Raw genomic sequence first — 24687 nt, 5'->3', positions numbered from 1 at the left:
CGAATCAGAGGCTCGACCCCTAGGTGCCTGATCTGGGTGCCCGTCGGCTCCCGGCTGTTGGCTTGCCTGGCAGACTGCGGCCCTGGGGCTCTCGATCCCAAGGCTAGAGCTTCTCTCTCCAACACTGTGCTCTCACCAGCGGCCCAGCGATTGCTCGCATCTGGGGCGACATCCATCATTCTCTCACCTGTGGGAGAGCAAAACGGAAACAAATGGAGCAAATTAAATTCAGACAAGATGCCAACATGCCAGCAATCTCACATCATAGACAAATTTAGTTAAAGTGGGGGAAATAAGTATCGCACACGTCACCATTTTTCTCAGAAAACATATTTGTAAAGGTGCTGTTGATGCAAATTTTCACCAGATGTTAGTAACAACCAAAGAAATCCATATATGCAAAGACAACAAAAGTGATTAGTTTACAAATTAGGTTAAGTGTAATAAAATGAAATGACACAGGAATAAGTATTGAACACATGAAGTAAGGGAGGTGTAGAAAGGCACAGTGAAAAAACAGCAGCTGAAATCTCTCAGTAGTTCTTCAGCAACCCTCTATGTCCTTCATCATTGAAAACTAATATTAGTAACTTCAGTCCAACATCTACATTATCAGAATGATGAAGATGAAACCAGGATGGACATTTCAGCAAGACAATGATCCAAAACTCAGCCAAGGAAACTCGCAAATGGTTTCTGAGAAAGAAAATCAAGCTGTAGAAACCAATCCCCTGGGTTGAATCTAATATAAAACACAAAATAAAGATCAGATTTGATAGACAAGAGACACAGAAACATCTAGATTGTTACACGCTGTTAAAGTCTGAGAAAAAATAAAATAAAATCACACCTGAGCAATTCATGTGGTTTCATTCTCCAAATGAGAGGTATCTTTGAGCTGCCTTCACCAAAAAATGTCTTTTATATAAAGTATTTAATACATTTCAGTAGTTCAGTTCTTTCTCCTTGTGTCATTTCATTGTTATTACACATTTCTCATTTTTCTGATTTTTTTGTTTTGTTTTATTTTTATGTGTGTATTGTTTGGGTTTTTACCAAAAACTTTAACTCCATGTCAACAGCTCTTTTAGAAACATTATTTCCAGGAAAAAAACATGACGTGCTCAATACTTATTTCTCTCAGTGTTTAGGATCAAAAAAGCACAAACAGATATTACTTTTTCTTTCAGTTTTATAAAAAAAAACAATGCAAAAAATATATAAATGAACAAATTATATAAAAAGAACAAATTGTCACAATTATTAGTGTTAAGGACCTTATATACCTAAAAAAAAATTATTCTTTGTTTGAGGGCAAAAATAAGTTTGAAAAGGCTGATTGTCTGTTTTTAAACACTCCAACACACTTATATTGCAGTAGGCAGGGCTGTAAATGTTTCACACATTGTATGTAAAGACTGACTTATACTTCTGCATCAAGTGCACGCGTATACTCCGGCGCAGCCTTCACGTGGTCACATAGCCCTTGCTGCGGCTGACGATAACGCTGATGAGCACCTCTCAAAAAATGTAACTAAACGTCACAACGTCGCATAGAGAAAGCTCTGTGATTGATCGGCTTGGTAGCTGTGACGAGAGTAGCCGGGACAGAGTGCTGCGCGAACTTGTTGGAGCAAGTGTTAACGAGTGTCGAGTCCTGTGAAGGAGCTCCAGATGGAAACTGTTGTTTTGTGTTTACCTTATAACAAAATTTGTTTCACGTTGCCAGTTCCCACCTCTGAAGGAGCGAGTTTTAGCTACTTGTACATTAAAGCATTCAAAAAAACAAAACACCCACAAAGAAACATGACAGAGGAGTGTAAAAACCTATTGGCAGCTAGCGTTTCGGAAGTGTTATTGCAGAGCAACACAAACAGCTCGCAGAAGTATAAATGGTAGGTATTGTAGGTCACGCTGATCACTCAACGCAGAAGTATACTCCTAAACACAACAATGATGGCAGCTGTAACAGAACAGATTCGTAAACATCTGGAAAACAGCCTTGTTGCACACCAGATGTGAAGCACAATGTGGCGTGTCATATCCTTACATTGTTTTCTATTTGCCATGTACAAACACTGTATGCTGCTGCCAGTGTGCATTCATTAATAGAAAACAATGTTTAGAACTTTAAAAGATGTAGTGTTATGCAGTGGCACTTCGTGTCTGGTTTGTGACACCCTCAGAGTCTTTAAAATATCTCCATAAGCAATCTTATAGATGTGACAATGAGACACAACAAACTAAAAGCAACTAAATAATGAAATGGCAGCCCAGAATTCTGATCTAAACCTAATTGAAAATCTTGGTAAAATCCTAGGCAGCAAAGTTATGGCTAAAAAACACTACAGTCAGTGAACTGTGGCAGAGACTGGCAGAAAAGTGGAGCAAGATGATAGCAGAGCAGTGTGAGAAACTAGTGATGTCCTGTGGCTGCAGACAGATCCATAAAAATACATCAAGAATAAACACAGAAGAAAGGAATATGAACTAAGAAATAAATACTGTTTATTCTGCCTAGTACTGGTAGCTAACGTAAGTGGATTACATGAGAATGGACTCAGATGTGTGAAGAATAAAGCCCAGGTGATGGCATTCAGCTGCAAGCCATGTTGAAGCAAAGTCCCAGCTGAAGCCTTTAGCGCCAGTGTGATTCACAGTGACTGAATGGATTAGACTGCAGTCAGGAAGAATCCATCAAAAACCATGACAATAAGCCTCCGCCCACCCCTCTACACCCACCATAACAGATCAAATCAATCACTGATGCCACTATGGAAATCATATGCTCCACCAAATCCTGAAACGTTTATTCTTCAAGTATCTCTTTGTTGGTGAAATTGTTGACTTTCATTTTTTTAGTAAGGCTTTTGATGCTACAACCGCATGTTATGCGCTGTAAAGACAAGAGCATCATTCATGACCGCACTAATGACGAACAAGCAATTTACTGTGCAATTCACGCTCCAGTGCTTGTGGTGCACTTCTTGAAAATCTATCGGTTGAAAGCCACGTTGTACACAGGATAAATGAATTTCGATGTTAGAAGCTGGGATCAAAACGGATATTTATATACAGTCCATGCTGTTCACACACTTCTCAATTCTAAGCTGAAATCACACATCAAATAAAACTCTATCTATTTCTCTCTTCTGTTTTTTAGTCCCCTCTTGTGATGATGAAAGAAATGGAAATATCATTCACCCAATCTGTAAGTGTCTCAAATACACTCCCAACCACTTTCCCCAGGGAATAACACGAAGGCTTTTGTCATAATACATACTGACAACTGAGAATTAAATTGCCTAGGCTCTGCAAAGGACCTAAATAGATAGGCCTTGGACTTTCGTTTTTTGTAAACGCATCCATGCTTTTTTCTTGATTTAAACGCATCTATATTCATGAATATTATCAAGATTGGTTTATTAGACATAAAAACTGTGTAACAAAGCAGATCAAATGAAGAAAAAAAAACATTCCCAACCAAATATATCTGTGCTCAATACATTGAACATACAGCGGGGTCTCATTATTATTCATAGGTTTCCATATGCAAGGTTCAAGCACACATGTGTTTTCTGGTAAAGATGCTGAGCATACAATACCAGTTTACTGACTACACTAACATATCATCAGATAATGCCAGCTATGCATATTTTGTGTAATCCTTACAAAGACTTACTCAATTACTTCACTTCAGGTTATTTCCTGCTTTATCAGGATAATAGATATGGATGGATGGATGGATGGATGGATAAATGGATGGATGGATGGATGGATGGATGGATGGATGGATGGATAGGATGATAATATATTTGGATGGAATGATAAATGGATGGACGGACAGACAGACGGATGGATGGATTGATGATAGATGAGGATGGATGGATGGATGGATGGATAATAGATATATACTTGGATGGATGGATGGATGGATGGATAATAGACATATACTCGGATGGATGGATGAATGGATGGACTGATAGAATATTAACTGGATAGATAGATGATGATTGGTCGCCACAGCAGAATAAACTGCCAATTATTCTGGCAATTGTTTTACACAACAGATGCCCTTATAGCCGCCATTCAGCAGTGAAAGAACAAACCCCATTGCTGGGAAACACCCACACACTGTCCCAATTCACACACTATGAATAATTTCATTAATTAAACTGTTGCTACAGTGGAATGTTTTACGCATCATGAAATGATAATAGAGATGGATGGATGGATGGATGGATGGATGGATGGATGGATGGAAGGATGGAATGATAAAAGATATGGATGGATGGATGGATGGATGGATGGATGGAATGATAATATGGATGTATGGATGGAAGGATAAAATGGATGGATGGATGGATGGATGATGGATGGATGGATGGAATGATAATAGATATGGATGGATGGATGGATGGATGGAATGATAATACATATGGATGGATGGAATGATTATAGATATGGATGGATGGATGGATGGATGGATGGAACGATAATACATATGCATGGATGGTATGATAATAGATATAGATGAATGGATGGATGGATGATAATAGATATGGATGGACGGATGGAATGATAATAGATAAGGATGGATGAATGGATGGAATGATAAAAGATAAGGATGGATGGATGGAAGGATGGATGGATGAATGATAGATATAGATGAAAGGCTTATACTGCTTTAACACTTTTCTTGAAACCAAAATAATGAACATCAAAAAATATCAGAACAAATTTGATATACGAAAAAAAAAAAAAACAGACCAAGTATTCTGAAGCCATAAAATTTGTGTGAAGATCAGACCGAATGTACCTCATTATTCCTGAAAAGGTCATGTTCACCAGCTCGTCACGTTCAAAGATGAGAAAAAATGTTTATACATCAGAACACAAAGGCAAATGAGATTTCAGAGCTTCAGTGGAGGGAAAACTATTACACTGTCTCTGTTCCTCACACAAAACTATGGCTACAGCTGATTGATATAAAATAGTTCATACTTCATTTTGTTTCGATCTTGTTTGTTGTTATTCTTTTGACAATTTTATTTTTTGACCCCATGTGGTTTTATAAAAAAATGTATATAAAAATTTTGTGCTTTTTGTGCCAAAAAAAAAATTGCATATTTGTTTGGAACGAAAAGTCCTGTACACCTCCAAAGAGTGGAAAAGGGCAAAATATACATCATCTAACCCCCACATTCAGGACACAAAGCTACTGAGTTTCAGACTACTGGGCACCAGAACATCCCAAAATACAACTGAACACTAGTTTACGCTCTATTACTTTTTATTGTTTATTATTATATTGTACATTATGCAGTAAAAATGTACAATACATAATATGCAGATTTACAATGTGGAAACATACTTTGCATACCATGTCATTTTAATGCATGTTTACTCAGACTACCTTGCAGTTTATCTTGAAATTAATATACTTAAGTGCTCAATTTTCCTCTACAGCAGAATAAAAACTGTGTGTATGCTTGTTTATGTGATTTATGAGGACAAATTTTACATTGACAATAACAGTATTACATTGTTGAGAACATGTCTTATGTCCGTCTAATTTGAAACTATGTAAAATCATACTTAACCTGTTTTTTCACATTCAAAATAAGGTACCGTAAGGCCGTATAATAAGTGTTTTTTAATGTTTAAAAGACATTACGCCAATGGCGAGTCCTCATAAATCACAAAAACATGCTTGGCCAATGAATTTTTACAAAAAAAAAAAATCTACATTTTCTGACAGCATTTTCATTCTGCAGTACTGCAACTTTAAAGAAAACAGTAAACCAGTAATATTGTTAAATACTTTTACACTTTAAAATATATCTTACTAGGGATGCACCGAAATGAAAATTCTTGGCCGAGACTGAAACCTTTATGGCTATGGTTGTGTACTAACCGTAGGTAAATCAAGGCATTGCGATTGCATAAATTAATATTAAAGTTTCAAAGATTAAATTAATTACAAATTACTAAAATATTTATTTAGCACATGGCAACAATGGGTTATCACTTCTGAGGATGGGGACTTATTACAGTAAAAAGTAGCAATTTTATTTTACCCAATAAATGCATCAATAATACTGCTGCAGTGTAAAGGGGAAATGCCTGCTCTACACTGCACACACACCAGGGCTGCACGATATTGGAGAAATGTAACATTGCAATATTTTTTATTGTGTGGTATATAATTGCGCTATGAATACAATTTCAGCAGATGACTTAATATCTCTATTTGGAAAGAATGTATTATGTTAGATTGATTGGGATGATTCTGCAGTGGGAATGCATCTCTATTAAATCTAATAAACAATCTTTAAAATTTTTGGGGCCCGCTGACACATTTTGGTTGTTGTCTGTGCTATTTGCAGTGCATTTCTGTATTTGCATGTGTTGTATTTTTATGCACGCGTTTAGTCAGAGATTGATGAATTAACGTTTACTATTTGCCTCTGCATAAAATCTAATTAGCAAACTATAAACGTTTTGGGGTCCCCGACACTGTGCTATTTACACTGCATTTCTGTATTTGCATGTGTTGTATTTTCAAGCATAACAATCTGTAAATACAATAAAGAAAATTATGCAATTGAAATAGATTTTTTTATCGTTTCCCGGGTCTAACAGTATTTAAGTACAGTAACTGAATGACAAAAATAATTCAATAAAATTAATCGTAGTTAAAGTCAAAAATGGTAAAAATTTTTTACACCTGAATGCTTTTATAAATCAAACAGGCATCAAAAACACATGCAAATGACAAATTATAATACAAACTCAACATTGCATATATTTGTGAAGTGACTATTGTGAATGATCACATTGCGATATTGATGCTGAGACAATATATTGTGCAGCCCTAGCACACACTGCTTCAGGTACTCCACATACATTGCGGTCTGGATCGTTTCGAATGAGCACTGCTTTATTTCTGCATTCAAGTAATGATCTTTATATTACAGATCAAGTACAGTTGCGATAAAGTGCAGAGAATCCGAATAGATGGAATACACACCGCAGACATGCTGCTTCAGACAACAAGTGCAAGCCGCTGTTTCTGTTTGCTTCATCACAACATACTGTTTTGACCGTGTTGTTTCGGTGATAACATTCTGTCGGTGGCTGAATATTCGGTAGTCTTAACTTGTGAATGAACTTTTGAACACATTTGAATGTATTTTCAAACTTAACATCTGTCTACTTTTTAAAAGCTGACTCAGTGCTAAAGATGCATTTCTTGTAACTATTGTGGAGAACAACTACAAAACTTCCAAATGGTATTTGGTTTGACTGAATGTGGACATGCATTATATTGCAAAATGTTACTCTTCTAAACTATAAAAGGTTAACTCTCTGTAGCTCTATTTAAAATGTCATGTACAGTACCTGCAGGCACTCGTTGGGCCTCATCCTGAAAACCTCTGGCTCCTTCTTTGGCCTCCAGGGGTATTTGTGGCTCAGCGGCTTCGTCTTCTGTAGTCTCAGAGTCTACCACACAAAAAAATAAAATAAATAAATAATTAAAAAAGACATTGAGTCACAAACCAGCACCTGCAATGATAACTGATGTCTAACTAAGAAAATGAAATCATGACATACTACTGTACATAAACAGCTTTTTTTCAGAGGGAAAGTGTAGCAAAAAATGCAGAAGCTGTCACATTGAGAAAAGTGAAAAGAAAAAACAAAAAGATGGCATTTGAAATGAAAGAATAGTGGAGTAAAGAGAAGATGAGCTGCTGCAGGGAGCCCAAAGATGAAAAACTACCATTACCATAACTTTGTTTCCGACAGGAGCGGAAAACTTCGCTTCCATAGTGGCAGAGGAGAGAAGCAGACAAGACATCACCGTTACTATACAGACAAATCCCATAGTAGAAAATATATAAGACAACAACAAACTGCTGAATAAACACATTTGCACTATTTGGTTGACTTGCTGTACAACATAACTGAAACATGGCTTTGCTTAGTGTTATCTGTTAGGACAATTTTCAGTTCGACTTTATTTGGCAATTAGCAGAGCTGATTGGGATGACCAGAAAGGCAGATAAAAATCACAAATTAAATATGTAAAAAAGTAATCTGTATCGTCCAACCTTAATCTACAAACACTCTTATAAGAGCTCAATGTATCATCAGGAGACATGGGTATTAATATTGTTTTCCCTATGTTTTTGTTTGGACCTCAAAGTACTGGTAGCTAAAAAAAACTTATTTAATGGTCTACTAAAGAAAAAAAAAAGATCTTAGATTGTCTAAGGGTAAATTACATTAAATTTTTTTGTGAAATATTTGTTAAAGGTGCAGTATGTGAGTTTGCCATCCAGTGGCTGAACTAGATATTACATACTTGGATCAAAACACACGCAAGCACAGGTTGCCAGATTGAGGACCAACAGAAGTGTGCCTGACTATAGAGTCTGATTGAGGCTGATTTAAGTGAAGCAACGGCACGCGATAGAAAGAACATTTTCTATCTTAAAAGAAGCTTTTGGTCTTACCAACACCTCGAATTTATATTTTAGAAACGGCTTCTATTTCTTGCAGCTGAACAACAGAAAATTTGGACAATGATCACCTCAGGTACACCTCATGTGCTTTATTCAGTGTTAAATGCTAAGTTTGAATGCCATTTTACATGACATTTATTGGCATACTACTGAAAGCAGCAGCAGATAGTTTACCTCAGATCTTGAAAATAAAATAAATCATTTGAAATTGAACTTTAAAACTGATTCAAAACCAACATCAGCATCTACATTTAATAACGTTAAAGAGATTTAATATGTATTAGATTATAAACCTTACCATTTTGTTGGAGTGCAGTAAGTGCACTATCCTGTGCTTCTGAATGGCTGTATTTAAATTTCTGTCGCGTTTCATCTAGTGCAAACAGCCAAGTAGCTTATCTCGGCAAATCTCCCCATGTAACGTGTTGTTAGGACATAAGGTTATAATGTAAACTTTACTTTTGTAATATTTATATTTGCTAACATGTTGTGAAATATAAATGGCTAATCTGGCAGTGGGTGGGTTAAAATAACCAAAACAAAGACGCCGTTCCAGCACGTAACAGAGATTTTCAAAGCAGAACATCTGACTTCAGCATTGTTTTTCACATAAACAAGAATTATCACATACAGTAGCATGTTTCTTAAATATCTGCAAACATATTATGTTATTTTTATGCTTTCGATAAGTCAAAGGCTTACATACAGCACCTTAAGTCCTTAAGTTTGGTTAGTTAAAATGAGTTTATTAAATTAAACAGAATTTAATCATCAATTACGAAGGATATTTTCATTTATAAACTAATGATCTGAGCTTTTAAATACATATTTCAAACATTTATGTACAATACTTTCTTAAGCCAATTCATTTTAATGACATTATCCTTTCCAATGAGATCAATATTATTTAGTTAAACAGATTGCACTGCCAAATGATCTGCAGTGTATTTCTAAACATTAACGATTATTAGAAACAACATTTTAATTCATGAGCTTCACATACAATAATAAATCATATAAAATCCCATGAGCTAGAAGGATGCAAGGAGTCTGATTTTAAACGAAGAACGTAATAAAGAGACTAATCCACATTAATTCTGCCTGTCTAATGAATTATTTAAAGCATAGTTTCAATTTAAAGCGTTTTTATAGGGAGCCATGTCTGAAAATCTCATCTCATCAGTGCAAAAGTGTCAGCAGTCGGTATAAATTGCTTCAGTGCTAAGCACTGCTAAGCTTTTTGCATTATTGATGCTTGAGATTATAGTGCTTTTGTACATAGTGAACTGATTCATTGTCAGGCTCCTCTTTATCAGAGCGAGCAGACAGACAATTGCAGAAAATCTGTCTAGTGTGACTTCAGACCCAAGTACACACACACACACACGCACACACACAACACTGACTGACATCTTCAATAGAGGAAATAATGATCAACAACACAATGATTTATTACAAATCACAATAGAAACACAGAATTGAACAACACTGACAATTCATAAAAAGTCAGTACTTAAAACTGAGGATGCATCACGGTTTATCTGTACAGAAAATGCTGGGTTCCACACGATTTCTTCATGCTGTCCCAACACAAATCAATTAGGTTAACTTAATTGTTTGTACAAATATAAGTGTATTGAACATTAAACAATTAAGTTGTCCCCCAAAAAACTCAAGAGTCGTGTTGATTCAGCTGATTTTAAATAAGTAGTATGAACAAGCAGCAAAAATCACTGTTTTAAGTGAATGATTTTATGAATATGAATCTGAATGATATCCCCATTAGGAGTCATTCATAATAAACACTTCTCTGAGAGGTAATGGGAGCAGTGCGGTGGTGGAGGCACAATTTAGGGCACACCATTTTATATAATATTTGTCTGAAGCAAACACTTCCTCTAATTTAGGTCTTGAAGGTGTCTCTGATGAGATTATGGAGCCCCTTGATGGAGAGATTGTTTTGAATTGCATCTTCGAATGGATACTTGATGATTTTGGGCTTGCCTTGGAGTATCAAGTGATAGGAATCCTAAATCGTAGTGATCTATCATCAATCTGCTGATGTTTTGCATGCACTTGAGTAATGCTTCTGAGTTCAAAACCAATTTTAAAGTTGGCAAGTTGCATGTGGCTATTCTGAACATAAATGAAGGAGTTTTCTGTCTTGTGCTGGCTGTTTATACATTTCATATTGAAATAAGAAGTCTGGTTAAGAAATATCAAGGGGTTTCAAATATAATTAATAATTCCTTACATTTATATAGCGCTTTTCTGGACACTCAAAGCACTTTACACATTTTTGGGGGGAATCTCCTCATCCACCACCAATGTGCAGCATACACCTGGATGATGCAACGGCAGCCGTATTGCACCAGACCACACACTACACATTTGTAGAAAGGAGACCGAGTGATGAAGCCAATTATGATATGGGGAGGGTTAGGAGGCCATGGTGGACAGAGGTCAGTGGGCAAATTTGGCCAGAATGCCAAAAACCCCTTTTCTTTGGCCAAAACCGCCAAAACTCATTTTCGAAGGACATCCTGGGATTTTTAATGACCACAGAGAGTCAGGACCTTGGTTTAATGTCTAATCTGAAAGATGGTGCTCACTGAGCAGTATAGAGTCACCATCCATGTACTGAGGCGTTAGGATCCACACAGACCGCAAGTTGAGCGCCCCCTGCTGGCCTCACTAACACCACTTCCCGCAGCAACCTAGCTTTCCCATGTGGTCTCCCATCCAGGTTTTGACCGGCACAGCTCTGCTTAGCTTCAGTGGGTGACCATGTGAGAGTTGCAGAGAGCTAGCTGCCGCCCAACATTTCAGTTATTATATTGACTTATCAAATCCGAACATCACAAATATTAAAGAATTAAATTGAACTAACATTGAAAGAAATTCAACCAAATAAATTAGAGGTCTTGTTTAAATTTTAGAAAGAAGTTTACAAAATAAATTGTAAATATTTGTTTTGAAATGCCACCGAAACTAAAATCGTGGTTAGTTTGTATTTCATGATCATTTAATTTTATTTAATTGACATTTGTGCACCAGAATGCTGAAATTAGTGTCATTCTAACTTCAATAATGATAATATGTTTGCTTTTTTTATGTATTATTCCATTTATTTTCCTAATTGAAATAATGCTGATGTAAAATAATAAAATACAACTAATTATAAGATAAAATACATAAAATGTAAAAAAAATGCATGTTGGATTGGCAACTGCTTGAAATAAAGCACTAAAATTATGAAAACTGAAAGAGTATTTACATTTAACATTGTTTTCTGTAGGCAAAAAACATTTTTGTGAATCACTAATGTAAATATACCATAACATAAAATTTAACCTAAATGAAAAAGATTTCAAACATTTCAAAACCTAACATTTAAAATAAAGCTCATTTAAAATATTGCATAAATAATGCTAAGATAAATTATTATTTGAATTGCAGTTAATTCCTCTTTATGTCAATTCATGTCAAGTCTCCCTAGTTTAATATACTGTATATATACTTGAATTCTTCATTCATTCATTCATTCATTCATTCATTCATTCATTCATTTTCCTTCAGCTTAGTTTCTTATTTATCAGTGGAATGAACCGCCAACTATTCCGGCATATGTTTTACGCAGTGGTTGCCAGACGCAACCCAATACTGGGAAACACCCATGCACACTCGCATTCACACACACTCATACACTACAGCCAATTTAGTTTCTCCAATTCACTTAAAGCGCAGGTCTTTGGACTGTAAGGGGAAAACGGAGCACCCAGAGGAAACCCATGCAAATTCTACACAAAAATGGCAGCTGACGCAGCCAGGGCTCAAACCAGCAACCTTCTTGCTGTGAGGCAACAGTGCTAATCACTGAGCCACCATGCCGCCCCCACTTGAATTCTGTAAATGTCGAATTTTCCTCACAACTGTTTGAAAATTCATATTACAAGATCAGCTGCACTCATTTTTAAATGTAAAGCAAAATGCATCCTCAATTTTAAACAAAGACCAGACATTAGATGGCTGACAGACTCTGAAGGGTTATCGTAAAATCTCTTTTGTAATAACCTGTTATCTATAAAGCCAAACACACCATGAGTGAACCGCCCAAATGTTCTGTTAGAGTGTCCGGTTTTCTGAAAAGAGAAAGAGAGAAAAGGTATATTAGTGGCAGCACAAAAGGCTTCCAATGTATGATTACAACTTCAAACCAGCAAAACAAGCAAGCATTTCAAACAGATATTGCCAAAACACAGCACATTTAAAACCAGACGAACAAAGATATGCAAAGAACACTTATCGGTGTTCAAAAAAAAAAAAAAAAACAGGTCCATCTATGCTCTGCTAACCTAGATTTTAAATCGTATGTAGGGCATTTGGTGACTGAGAGGCTAGAAAATGAGCTGGCTCCTTTTGCCAATCCCTGCGTTGGCATCCCCTCATGTCACCTTGGATTGAACACATCTGCTAAATGACAAGTATGAAAGCATCCAGCGAAGCTACGAGATGCTTGATCGCATTCGATTATACCAAGCAACACAATAGAAAGCATTTAATTTCTTTGTCCATTTATAAACAGCTTCATCTTGCTTAGTCAGAAATATGATTCTTGGCTTCCCGATATAGCTTCCTATTCACCTTGAATCTTGAATTTTCACTATGGATGAATGTAAACCAGGATGCACCGAGCAGTGGCTGTCTGTCACTCTGAATCCATTAGTTACAGCGAGAAATGAAATCCTAATGGCCGAGGCAGCAGTAATTTCAAACCCTTCTTCTGGCCAATCTGCTCTCTAACCACATTAGCTAAGGACGGCCGCCATTCGTTTCAGAGGCTGCAGCCTGGAGCTTTCCAGAGAGGCGAATAAAAGAGGATGAACTTAGAGATGAATTACAAGCTGGCCGTTGGAATGCGTTTGCTTAAGCTCAGCCCTTTCTGCTTGTTGCAAAGAAAACATTTACAGGGCATTAAAAGTATTTGAATAATTCATAGGCGAAGAAAGATTCATGCGCGTGCAATGCTGGTTAATTCGTCATTAGCCTCCATGTTTGGCATCTTAATGGACAAAAAGGCCAGTTCCACTCCAGCGCACAAGTGGCATGCATTATGCAAAGGATCTGCATTCTTCTATTGCCGCGTTTAGTCAACACAACTACCACCGAAAAGCATTTGATGATCAATCCACGCGCAAAGATGGCCATTGACGAAGCCTACGCACACTTGAGCTGCTACAAGCACCGTTAGTATTTATTTAAATGTATTTCTTGGGATAAACCGTTAAGGAAAGTGCTCATTTCCCACTGCATTTAACATAAGTATGCATATAACATAATGTTACTGGCAGCCTTGTACAAATATTTTCATGGAATAAGGAAAAATATATATATATATATTTTGTTATTTACTAGTCAGTCCCTCCAAGATGTTGCAGGTACACATATTTTTGGTTTACATTGTAAAAAGCAATAGTTGACTTTACTTAATTTCAAGGCATAATTATGCAAATTAGGGCAGCACGGTGGTGCAGTGGGTAGCACAATCACCTCACAGCAAGAAGGTCACTGGTTCGAGCCTCAGCTGGGCCAGTTGGCATTTCTGTGTGGAGTTTGCATGCTCTCCCCGTGTGTGTGTGGGTTTTCTTTTGGTGCTCCGGTTTCCCCCACAGTCCAAAGACATGCGGTATAGGTGAATTGAATAAGCTAAATTGGACAGTGTATGTGAATGTGTCCAAGAGTGTGTGGGTGTTTCCCAGTGTTGGGTTGTGGCTGGAAGGGCATCCGCTGCGTAAAACATATGCTGGATAAGTTGGCGGTTCATTCCGCTGTGGCGACCCCTCATGAATAAAGGGACTAAGCTGAAAAGAAAATGAATGAATTATGAAAACGAAGTTAAATCTATTTAATAGTTTTTAGGTGACAACAGGTTTACTACATTTTTTAAGTAAAGTCAACTTGTCACTTTTAAGGCAATGAGTTTACCAATTCTTTTTATTAAATAAATAATCGCTTTTTTGTAGTGTAAAACACAGGCTCATTGTGGACATGTATTCCTGTCTTTATTTCTGGAGAGTACGAATTACGTAGCCAGAGGTACGTATGGCTGCATTTCTTCTTTAAAATAAACGCTACGAAGCGATATGATGCCTCAGACGACTTTTGTTCATTTTAGCGCAACCAGCTGACTGCTTGGCTCTGTAGGAACGGCTTTTCTGGTGTTACCAGTTTGCCCAGTAGCTCGTCGTGTATGCCAATGGACTTTGAATGCGGTGCTGAGATGACTGCGATGATGGGGTTTGAGTTACCAGAGAAACCAGGTGTAAAAAAAAAAACATGCTGTGGTGCGATCTTCAAACAACAATATAACTCGTGGCAGAACTATCATAGGACGATGCATCGTTTGCCATTTTTAAACAATCCAATATTAGTTAAAACAACAGTAAAAACATGCTTTGGTTTTCCTTATTAATTGAAATATATGTAAACGGCACATATAAGGCCTACGTTTCCTTTTATTTGTTTCCAAATATTATTGAAAATAATCCATATTCTATTCTAAAACATAAAATCACTTAACTAACACGTATTCTGATTTCATATAAATCATATAAATAGTTAATGGTTAAAGAAATATAAAAAAATCCTATTCAAGGATTATTATTATTATTAAGGAGTATATTGTTTTTAATTTTTTTATTTTATTTATTGCAAAAGTCCACTTTTACAATTTGACATATTTAAACCACTGCAGATTTGTTCTAACCAACATGCCCATGTCATATATGCTATATGTATACGAATGTTTGTTGGAATGATGGATTTGCGAAACGGCAATTCAACTATGTTTGTAACAACAAGGGAACTTGTGATCACAGTTGCCAAACAATGGTTTTCTGAAATGCACCCCTGGTCGCCTGAAGTGTATATTGCGCCCTCTGGTGGATTTGTGTGAGAAGAAGACGCGCAAGGTAAATTAGAAATTTGAAAAAGCATACACAGTGGCCTCTGGAGGATTTGCAAAAAAAACTGTGAGCAAACGTACCTAAGGTTACGCATTTCACTGCCCCCAGAAATGTAGACCTGAGTACGTATCCGTAATGAGCCTGGGTTGGTAAAACGACTGACTTTTCTAAAAACTTATGGCATTATTTGGTTCAATTCTTGTGTTTTTTTCCATGAAAATACCAAAAATCTTGCAAAATGTTTCTTTTTTTGATCTCAAGAACCACTGGACTCACAAAATCCTAGTGGGACTGACTAGTGTAGCTTTACACAGACAGAGTTCACCAAAATTAAATTGAGTTTTTTTAACTAGGTAATGTTGAGGATATGTTTGCCAGTAATGTATTGGATTACGTTTTCATCAATTTCTAAAATTGATCAAATTTACTGTAGCCATGTGGGCATTTTCTTTCTGTCCTTAAATACATCTGGCCAAAAACTCATGTTATAAAAGTTACAAAAGGGCTATGTGAAATGTGAAGACTTCACATGAAGACTGTATGACTAAAGAGCAAACGCTAGACCCAAAACACTTGCTACTCAATTACGTAAACATTAGGATTACAGAAACATTGTTAAAATTTTTTCATTGTTCAAAAATGTTATACAACCTACAGCAAAACATCAAAGAGCAATCAATAGCACTAAATAAATGTACGGCTTAAGAGGAAAATGCCTGATGACAAGTAATAATAATAAACTATATTATACATCCTTTTAAAAATAAACACAATTATTTCATTTAAAGTCCACGAGGCACATCTTATACATCTGTTCATTTAGATGTTTAATTCATGCATCTAGCACACAGTTTCAGAGATTTGTTCTAAACTGCCAACCCCATTGGATCAATAATAATAGGGATGTTTGTTTTGGCCAACACCACCAATTACCAGAAGGTCAATAATTCCACATGACATTCGATTTCTCAATCTATACTTGGGACAGTAAATTTACTCTGTGAGATTGACATAATGTTTGAGCGTCGGTCCATGATAATCTGAAGCTGCTGGTAACAGAGGGCCCTTCAAGCTTCCATTACATTTTCCAAACTGACACTTATCCAAAATGACCTGCCAAATGCACACTCGCTCTTTTGATTTGAGCAGGCCACAGAGGGAGGATCTTCAGCCAGCCATCTGTGCTGTGAAGAGCTGAGCAACGCTCATCTTACTGGTTCGGCCAGAAGTAAACATGGACTCAAGAACTCAGCAGCTGACATTCAGTAACTATGTTGTATGACAATATCAAGAATGGCTACTAAAAACAACAAGGGGATCTGCAATTATATATTTTATTTATGACAGTGTAATCCAATTACAAAGATGGAATTCACTTTAATGTAGTTATAGGTCCATATTGACATGATAGCATCCTGCAGTTGCTGCAGATTTGTTGGCTGCACATCCACGATGAGAATTTTCTGCTCCACCACATCCCAAATGTGCTCTATTGGATTGAGTTCTGGTGACTGTAGAGGCCATTTGAGAACATAACTCATTGTTATGTTCAACACACCAGTCTGAGATGATTCGGCTTCTATGACATAGTGTGTTATCTTGCTGGAAGCAGCCATCAGAAGATGGGTCCACTGTGGTCATAAAGGGATGAACATGGTCAGCAACAATACTCAGGTAGGCAGTGGCATTGGCACGATGTTCAATTGGTACCAATAGGCCCAAAGTGTGCCAAGAATATATCCCCCACACCATTACACCACCACAAGCAGCCTGAACCAAGATACAAGGCAGGATGGATCTATCCTTTCATGTTGTTGATGCCAAATTCTGACCCTACCGGCCGAATTTAGCAGCAGAAATCGACACTCATCAGACCAGGCAACGTTTTTCCAGTCTTCTGTTGTCCAATTTTGGTGAGGCTGTGTGAATTGTAGCCTCAGTTTCCTGTTATTAGCTGACAGGAGTGGCACCTGGTGCAGTCTTTTGCTGCTGTAGCCCATCCGCCTCAAGGTTCAATGTATTGTACATTTAAAGGTGCTCTCTGCATACCTTGGTTGTAACGAGTGGTTGTTTGAGTTACTGTTGCCTTTCTATCAGCTCGATCCAGTCTGGCTATTCTCCTTTGACCTTCAACAAGGAATTTGCGCCCACAGAACTGCCGCTCACTGGATATTTTCTTTTTTTTTGCACCATTCTCTGTAAACTCGGATATGGTTGTGTGTGAAAATCCCAGTAGATCAGCAGTTTCTGTAATACTCAGACTAGCCCGTCTGGCACCAACAACCATGCCACGTTCAAAGTCACTTAAATCACCTTTCTTCCCCATTCTGATGCTCAGTTTGAACCGCAGCAGATTGTCTTAACCTTGTCTACATGCCTAAATGCATTGAGTTGCTGCCATGTGATTGGCTGATTAGAAATTTGCGTTAACAAGCAGTTGTACCACGTGTACCTTATAAAGTGGCCTATAAGTGTATACAATTAATTATAATATAACTAAATATCCCTAATATTGATAATTAGCTTGATTAATGGGTATCTTCTTCAACATAATATTTAAAAATGCATTTCCATGTGCAGTTAGAGTTGTGGATTGATTATGCATTGTTATGTTATTCCAAAGGACATTAAATATTTTAATACATTAAGTGGTTGCTACACTGTAAGAAAAAAGTTTGCTGCTTAAAACCAGTTAAACTAATAACTAAACTATAACTAAAAAACCTGAAACTCAGATGATACGAGAAATGGCAATTTTTACTGATATTAATACCAAATAAAACAACATAGGGTCATTCTGAAAACGTACCCCCATAAATGTTTCTGGAGAGCGCGAATTATGTAGCCAGAGCTATGTATGGCTGCATTTCATCTTTAAAACGAATGCTACTGGGCGGTACAGCGCTTACCAGCTGACCGCTTATCTCTGTATGGATGGCTTTTCAACTGTTACCAGTTTGTCCGGTAGCTTGACGTTTACGTCGGCAGACTTGAGACGCACAGTGGAATAGACAGCGACAACGACAATCGAGTCCAAAGAAGAACGATTCCAGAAAGCGGGTAAGACAAAAAACAAAAGCCAAAAAATAAAACAAACAAGTAAATAATGGTGAGAATGTGGTTAAATCTGAAAATGTGGTGAAATTCAGGGGGCTTTTCTATTTCTCGATTGCTAAAACACTGCAGTTGGGTTGATGGAAGGGGGTGGGCGGGTCAATCAGCGCTTTTGAAAACACTATTGGTTGGGTTTAGGGAAGTAGGAGGGTGGGTCAGTCATTCAGTTAGAAGACAGTCAGTCGACAGGTGGTCTCTGGTGGATTTACGCAAGGACTGCAGGCACGAATGGCACTCGCAAGAGAAAGTTGAGATCTGAAAAAGCATGCACAGCGGCCTCTGGTGGATTGGCGAAAACAAAAACTGCAAAAAAAAGTACCTCCTGGGATGTATTTTGGTGTCTCCAGAAATGTATATAGGGGTACGTAATCATAATGAGTCTGGATTGAAATAAAAATGGATATTAACATGAAGCTATAACTTATATTTACGTGTATTTGTATCATTAGCTTAGCAACATGTTAACACCAACCCCTTTTAAGTAGGCAGCTCACTAGGTTTCAGAACAGAGCTATAAAGTTTTAAGCTTTTAAAAAATATATATGATACAGTCATTAGTTGGCACCAAAACAACAAGCTGCATGAAGCAGAGCTGCTGTTATCGGTTTCAAACAAAACCCTCTGAGCTTGGTTGATCAGCACCTTGGAGAGCTCAAAGTATTTTTCTTGTCAGCCCACAGCACTGGCATTTATTCAGGATGAATCAAGCATCTCTGGGCAACAGGTCTGGCTTGTGTTGATGCATTATTTTTACCTTCGTGGTCACCAGGTAATTTATACGTTGCCAGGTTAGAGTCATGCTGAAGTCTGAGGAACGCTGCCGGCCACTATTCAATCTGGGTTACGGTATCCGCTTTCTGCTCTAACTCCACTCTTTCAGCACAGGAGCGAGTGGGCTATTTCAATCTCACCCGGTCCAACTTTTCATTACTCCTGCCAATGCAGCGAGTGAATCACTTCACACCTTAAGGAACACATCTCTCTCTCTCTCTCTGTTCGCCATTGCTTTCCCTAATGCTTGTGAATCAGCAGGGCAGGTTTAGAAAGAACGGTGGGACTTCATATGATCCATGGCCTCCTCTACAGTGCTGGTGTATGGTCACTGTGTTGATATTAATCAAACATTCGGGTAAAAGGGTTAGTTCACCAAAAAATGAAAAGATTACCTCAGCATTTACTCTCTCTTGTGTGGTTTAAACACTTATGAAGATTATTTTATCTGTTTAACACAAAAGATGATATTTTGAGGAATGCTGCTTGCCTCATTGACTACCATAAGAAAAAATATTATTGAAGTCAATGGGGAAAATATATTGGGGAAAAAACTCAAATAGGTTTTGAACAACATATGCTCATTCTGAAAATGTAGCCCTATATACATTTCTGGAGATCGCGAATTATGTATCCAGAGGTACGGATGGCTGCTTTTCTACTTGAAAACAAATGCCATAGGACAGCTTTCCTTAATGTAATGTAAGCCTTGACCAGTTGCTCGCCATGTACTGTACGTTGGCGGACTTGAGATGCAAAGAGGAGTTGACCACAAATACGGGATTTAGTGAAGAATGATTTCAGAAAGCGGGTAAGACAAAAGCAGAATCCAAAAAATAAAATAAACAAGGTGAGAATGTGTTAAAAACGGAAAACGTGGTAAAAATCTGACTTTTGTTAACTATCGGTTGGGTTTGGGGAAATAGGTGGGCAGGTCAATCTGTGATTTTGAAAACACTATCGGTTGGGTTTATGAGAGGAGGGTGGATCAGCCGATTGGTCAGTCAATTGGTCAGTCAGTCAGTCAACAGCGGCCTCTGGTGGATTTACACAAGAAGAGCAGGCTTGAATAGCACTCGCGAAAGAAATTTAAGATCTCAAAAAGCAAGGCCTCTGGTGGATTTGCGAAAACAAAAACTGCAAAAAAAGCTTCTGGGACATATTTGGCGCTCTCCAGAAATGTATATAGCGGTACGTTTTCAGAATGAGCCTGGGCTGGTTTTGAACCTATGAAGTGAAAGAGAGGTAAATGATGACTGAAGTTTCATTTTTGGATGAACGATCCCTCAAAAGGTTCGTCTAAATAGCTAACAGCATGGTGAAATATGTCAGCCATGTTAACCTGAGGTTTCATACTGATGGTCAATTGGTTGCAATATCAAAATTATTCCCAATTTGGTCCCAATTTATATTAAGTGGCCTTAACTAATATGTACTTACATTAAAATTTATAATTTGTTACAATATACTTAGTGTAAATACATGTTTTTACATTGTACTTATGATTGATTAAATACCAGCATGTTACATCTGTAATTAACTTCTGTAATTGCACTTAAAGTATAATTACACTGTTGATGATCGATTACACTTTAACCCACCCTTAAACCTACCCATACCACCAAAGCTTTTCCTAATTATACCCATATCCCACCTTAATATCCCCATAAGTGTTCTGCAATTCATTATGAACATATTACTGTACGTACATTGTATTCATAGTTTGAAGTAAATACATGGTAGTAAAGAACACTTAATATAAAGTGGGACCCCCAATTTTATGAAGCAAATCAAGTTTGCAGTGTGAGTGCCAAAAATATATATATATATTTTAAAAGCACTAAGGGGCCGCTCTCTTTTGGTATACTGTGAGGATTTACTAAATACATGCAGTGAAAAATTGGTGGATAGTTACTGCTGATCTATGTGTAAGAGTTTTCCTTCCAAAAAAAAAAAGGTTGGGTATTTAAATGAATCATGCAACATAATTTAGTATGGTTTGTGATCTATTTGTATTTGCACTCCAAAAAAAGCATGTCACTGGCTTTGCTTGTTTGTGACCTAATTTGCGCTGCATTTGATGTTACAAACAAGCTATTGCATTTATGCTCATTAATTTGCATATTGTCAGTAGATCTCAAAACTTTCCATTCCTATAAGTGCTTTTATGGGGTTGCACTCCTGCTCTAATTTACACTGTTTAGTAAATCTAGCCTTAATAATCTTCACTTATGCAAAATAGCTGTGGTTATTTTTGTTTGTAAGATCCTAAAGGAAAACGTGAGCATGTAAAAGCATAACTAATTTGAGTCACCATAAATGCAACACGGGTTCCTGATTATATCAACGTGGAACTGAAAATATTTGCTCAATAATATTTTTGGCACAGACAAAGCTTTCTTAAAGCTGGATTAAAACCAAGGGGAATCAAGTGGATCGCCTTTATGTTGTGGATTTATAACGTGGGTGAATAAATGATGACAATTTAGTGAACAAAAAAGCCTAAATAAGTCAAAAACGGGTTTTCAAACTGGGGTTTGTATAAAACAGCAATTAATCTCTCAATCTCTTGCATGTATTTAATCATTTATAGTCACCTTTACACTGCACAATGCATATGACTATCTGAAACCAAATGTCTATTCTGTCCATCCAGTGAGAATGCACTGTAAAAAAATGCAGGGTTCCATACAATTCATTCATGTCGGCCCAACACAAATCGATTAAACTAACCTAACACTTTTAACAAATTTATGTTGATTGAACATCTTGATTCTCAAGAATTGTGTTGTTTCAGCTCATTTTAAATAAGTAGTTTGAACTAGTAAAAAAATATATTTTTTGAGTGTGCCTTGAACACACATTTAAAGCAAACTGATTTCAGACAGTCATAAAGTCATGTCTAATGGTCTAGAACAAAATCAAATGGGCTTTACTGGAAATCACGGCAAAATGTAAGTGACTAAAATGCTTATTTCTCTTGCACCATCAGGCACCATTTTTATTCCTTCCACCAATTAGTTTCCCAGCCGCATACAGTTTAAATCATACCGTAGATGTATGCTTCACTAGGTGGTTTCCCTCAATCCTAGGTAAACAAGATGATACAAACACTAATGGCCTGAGTGGTACAGTACGTATTATTACATCGTAATAATTTATACATATAATAACGAGCCATGGTCGACCCGAGCTCAAACAAACCTTGTCGTTGTCTTAATGAACAGCCACAAAGCCAAGAAGAAGAGCAGAATCTACACTGTGCTCCATAGTTGTTTACAAGGCCGTCTAAAATGCGAGCGGTTTAGCTCTCTCCAGAAAGCTCACGTGCATGTCTGTATTTGAAATAACAAACTTCTTGAGCTGATAATAATAACGTGCGCGTGATTATTGAAGTGCTTCTGACATCCGATCCTTTCAGAAACTGACAAATGTGAGAGTGATGCGCGAATAAACAAAGGAGAACCCTGAAAAAACAAAGAAGCAAATAATTTTTTCAGCAACCTAAAAGATGAACAAACTGTCATGTTTAATATTATCATCATCACCTTTTGGACTATTATGAACTCGGAATGACGGATGATATGTGAACAACCCATACAGCTTTACGTTGACATTTCCTCGCGCGAGTATGACGTTGACTGAAACTTTGTCGTACACCACGCCCTATCACTGGTACCCTTTTGGCAGTGGAAACGCAAGCCTGATAAAAGTGACCCATACCGACCCATCCCATTCCACTCAGTGGAAACAGGCCATAAGTTCAGACATGACCTCATACCTTAGCATACCGTCTGCAAAAGCTGATGTTTTCTCAGGTTTTGGGCAACCTAATATGTTGAATCTTGCAGCTAACAACAGAAAAATAGTGGCGCTAAAGAAATAATTAAAGATAGAAATAACCACCATCTAAGGTCTTTTTCTGCTTTGCAAGGACTAGTATATCTTTCAGGAAATGTGGATCTAATTATCTTCAGGGTTTTTTTACTAGAAGCAAAAAGATATGCTGTCTACCCAAAACACACCAAACAGAGAGATGAAATAATAACATATTATTCACATGACAGGACAGAAAATGAAACTAGCATTTAGCCTACATCTGGAAGTATGACTCAGCCACCTGTTCGGTCTCTGTCTGGTCTCTAAGCTACATCTCTGCCTCATCCACCCGCCTGTCTCTGTCTGCCGACTAAGATCCAATTATCTTTTTCTTTCGCCCATCCCCCCTTCGTCTCCTCACACCCACTTTTCCTTTCATCTTCACAAGGATTCCTATCAGCTTGAGAGGAAGAGGTAAGAGCTCGTCCTGCTCACCTCCTCTCACCTGTAAAATGTCACAATGACATATTGTCAAAAGCAGCACGCTTTCATGCACTTACAGCCGGTGGCAGTGATGGAGTGCAGATTGCTCATTTTCACTTTATGGGGCATCTAGGGAGGGGGGTGGGGGGGCATGGTTCGCATTTTGACCTGACAGTCTATATACAGAGACATTATCCCTCATTAGTGGTGATCATTTCTCTAAGCTTTACGGTGTGCCATTTAACCCAAACAATTGTCATCATTTAACCAGCCTAATGTTGTTACAATCTTTTTTACAGAATACAAAAAATAAAAAAACCTTAAAGATTCTCCGATCGATCAGCCGAAGATTGGTATCGGCTGATAGTCACATTTAATGACTCGATCGGTACTCGCCAATCTGGCTGATCTCATGTGTTTGTTTCTGAGTTCACAAACAGAGGAAGACGTACATGCGCTCCCATATGTAATACATAGTCTACAGCAGCACGTGAGGTGAATGATGCTTGGGAGCGTGAGATTGATCGATCGCTCACGTCACAACAGCTAAAATACATAAAATTGCAGTGCGACCTCTGTTTACAGTTTATTGCCGCGATTTGCGCGAGTGATGGTCTCTTTGTTGCAAGTGCAGCGTTTTGAGCTGCTGTGACGCAAGTGGAGCGATCGCTCCTATCTAGTGTCTCATCCAACCTTATGACCTCCCCCGGAAGCTCAGCGAGTCTCCCGCATATTCATACCAGCTCCATGATCCTCAAAAATGAGTTAAAATACCCAGAAATCATGGCAACTAGAGTGAATGAGCAAGAGAACAGATTGTGAGAAGAGCAGTGATGTTCTAAGCATTACATTTCTTAGGTTAAATGTAAAGCTGGCCATGACATGTTCACACCTAGATGGTTATAAGAGACGTGTTTAAGGTATTATATGCAGAATCCTTAATTTATTCTCTTAGGTAAGACAAGATCTTCTCTTAAGGTTTATACTTAGAGGTAAAATGTGCT

General features: G+C 37.4%; 1 protein-coding gene across 1 annotated transcript in view; it reads right to left on the bottom strand.

Annotated features, from left to right (window-relative positions):
• spegb (striated muscle enriched protein kinase b) overlaps positions 1 to 24687 on the bottom strand; it is a 160820-nt gene that overhangs the window by 79352 nt on the left and 56781 nt on the right. Inside the window, exons 2-3 of the mRNA XM_056465766.1 lie at positions 7405 to 7506; positions 67 to 187 (exon numbers count right to left, since the gene is read on the bottom strand). Of these exons, the coding sequence (XP_056321741.1) occupies positions 67 to 187; positions 7405 to 7506 (223 nt within the window). The remainder of the gene's footprint in view (positions 1 to 66; positions 188 to 7404; positions 7507 to 24687) is intronic.

The sequence above is a fragment of the Danio aesculapii genome, chromosome 9 (genome assembly GCF_903798145.1).
Source record: "Danio aesculapii chromosome 9, fDanAes4.1, whole genome shotgun sequence".
NCBI classification, from domain to species: Eukaryota; Metazoa; Chordata; class Actinopteri; order Cypriniformes; family Danionidae; genus Danio; species Danio aesculapii.
This window is presented reverse-complemented; position numbering and strand designations above follow the sequence as displayed.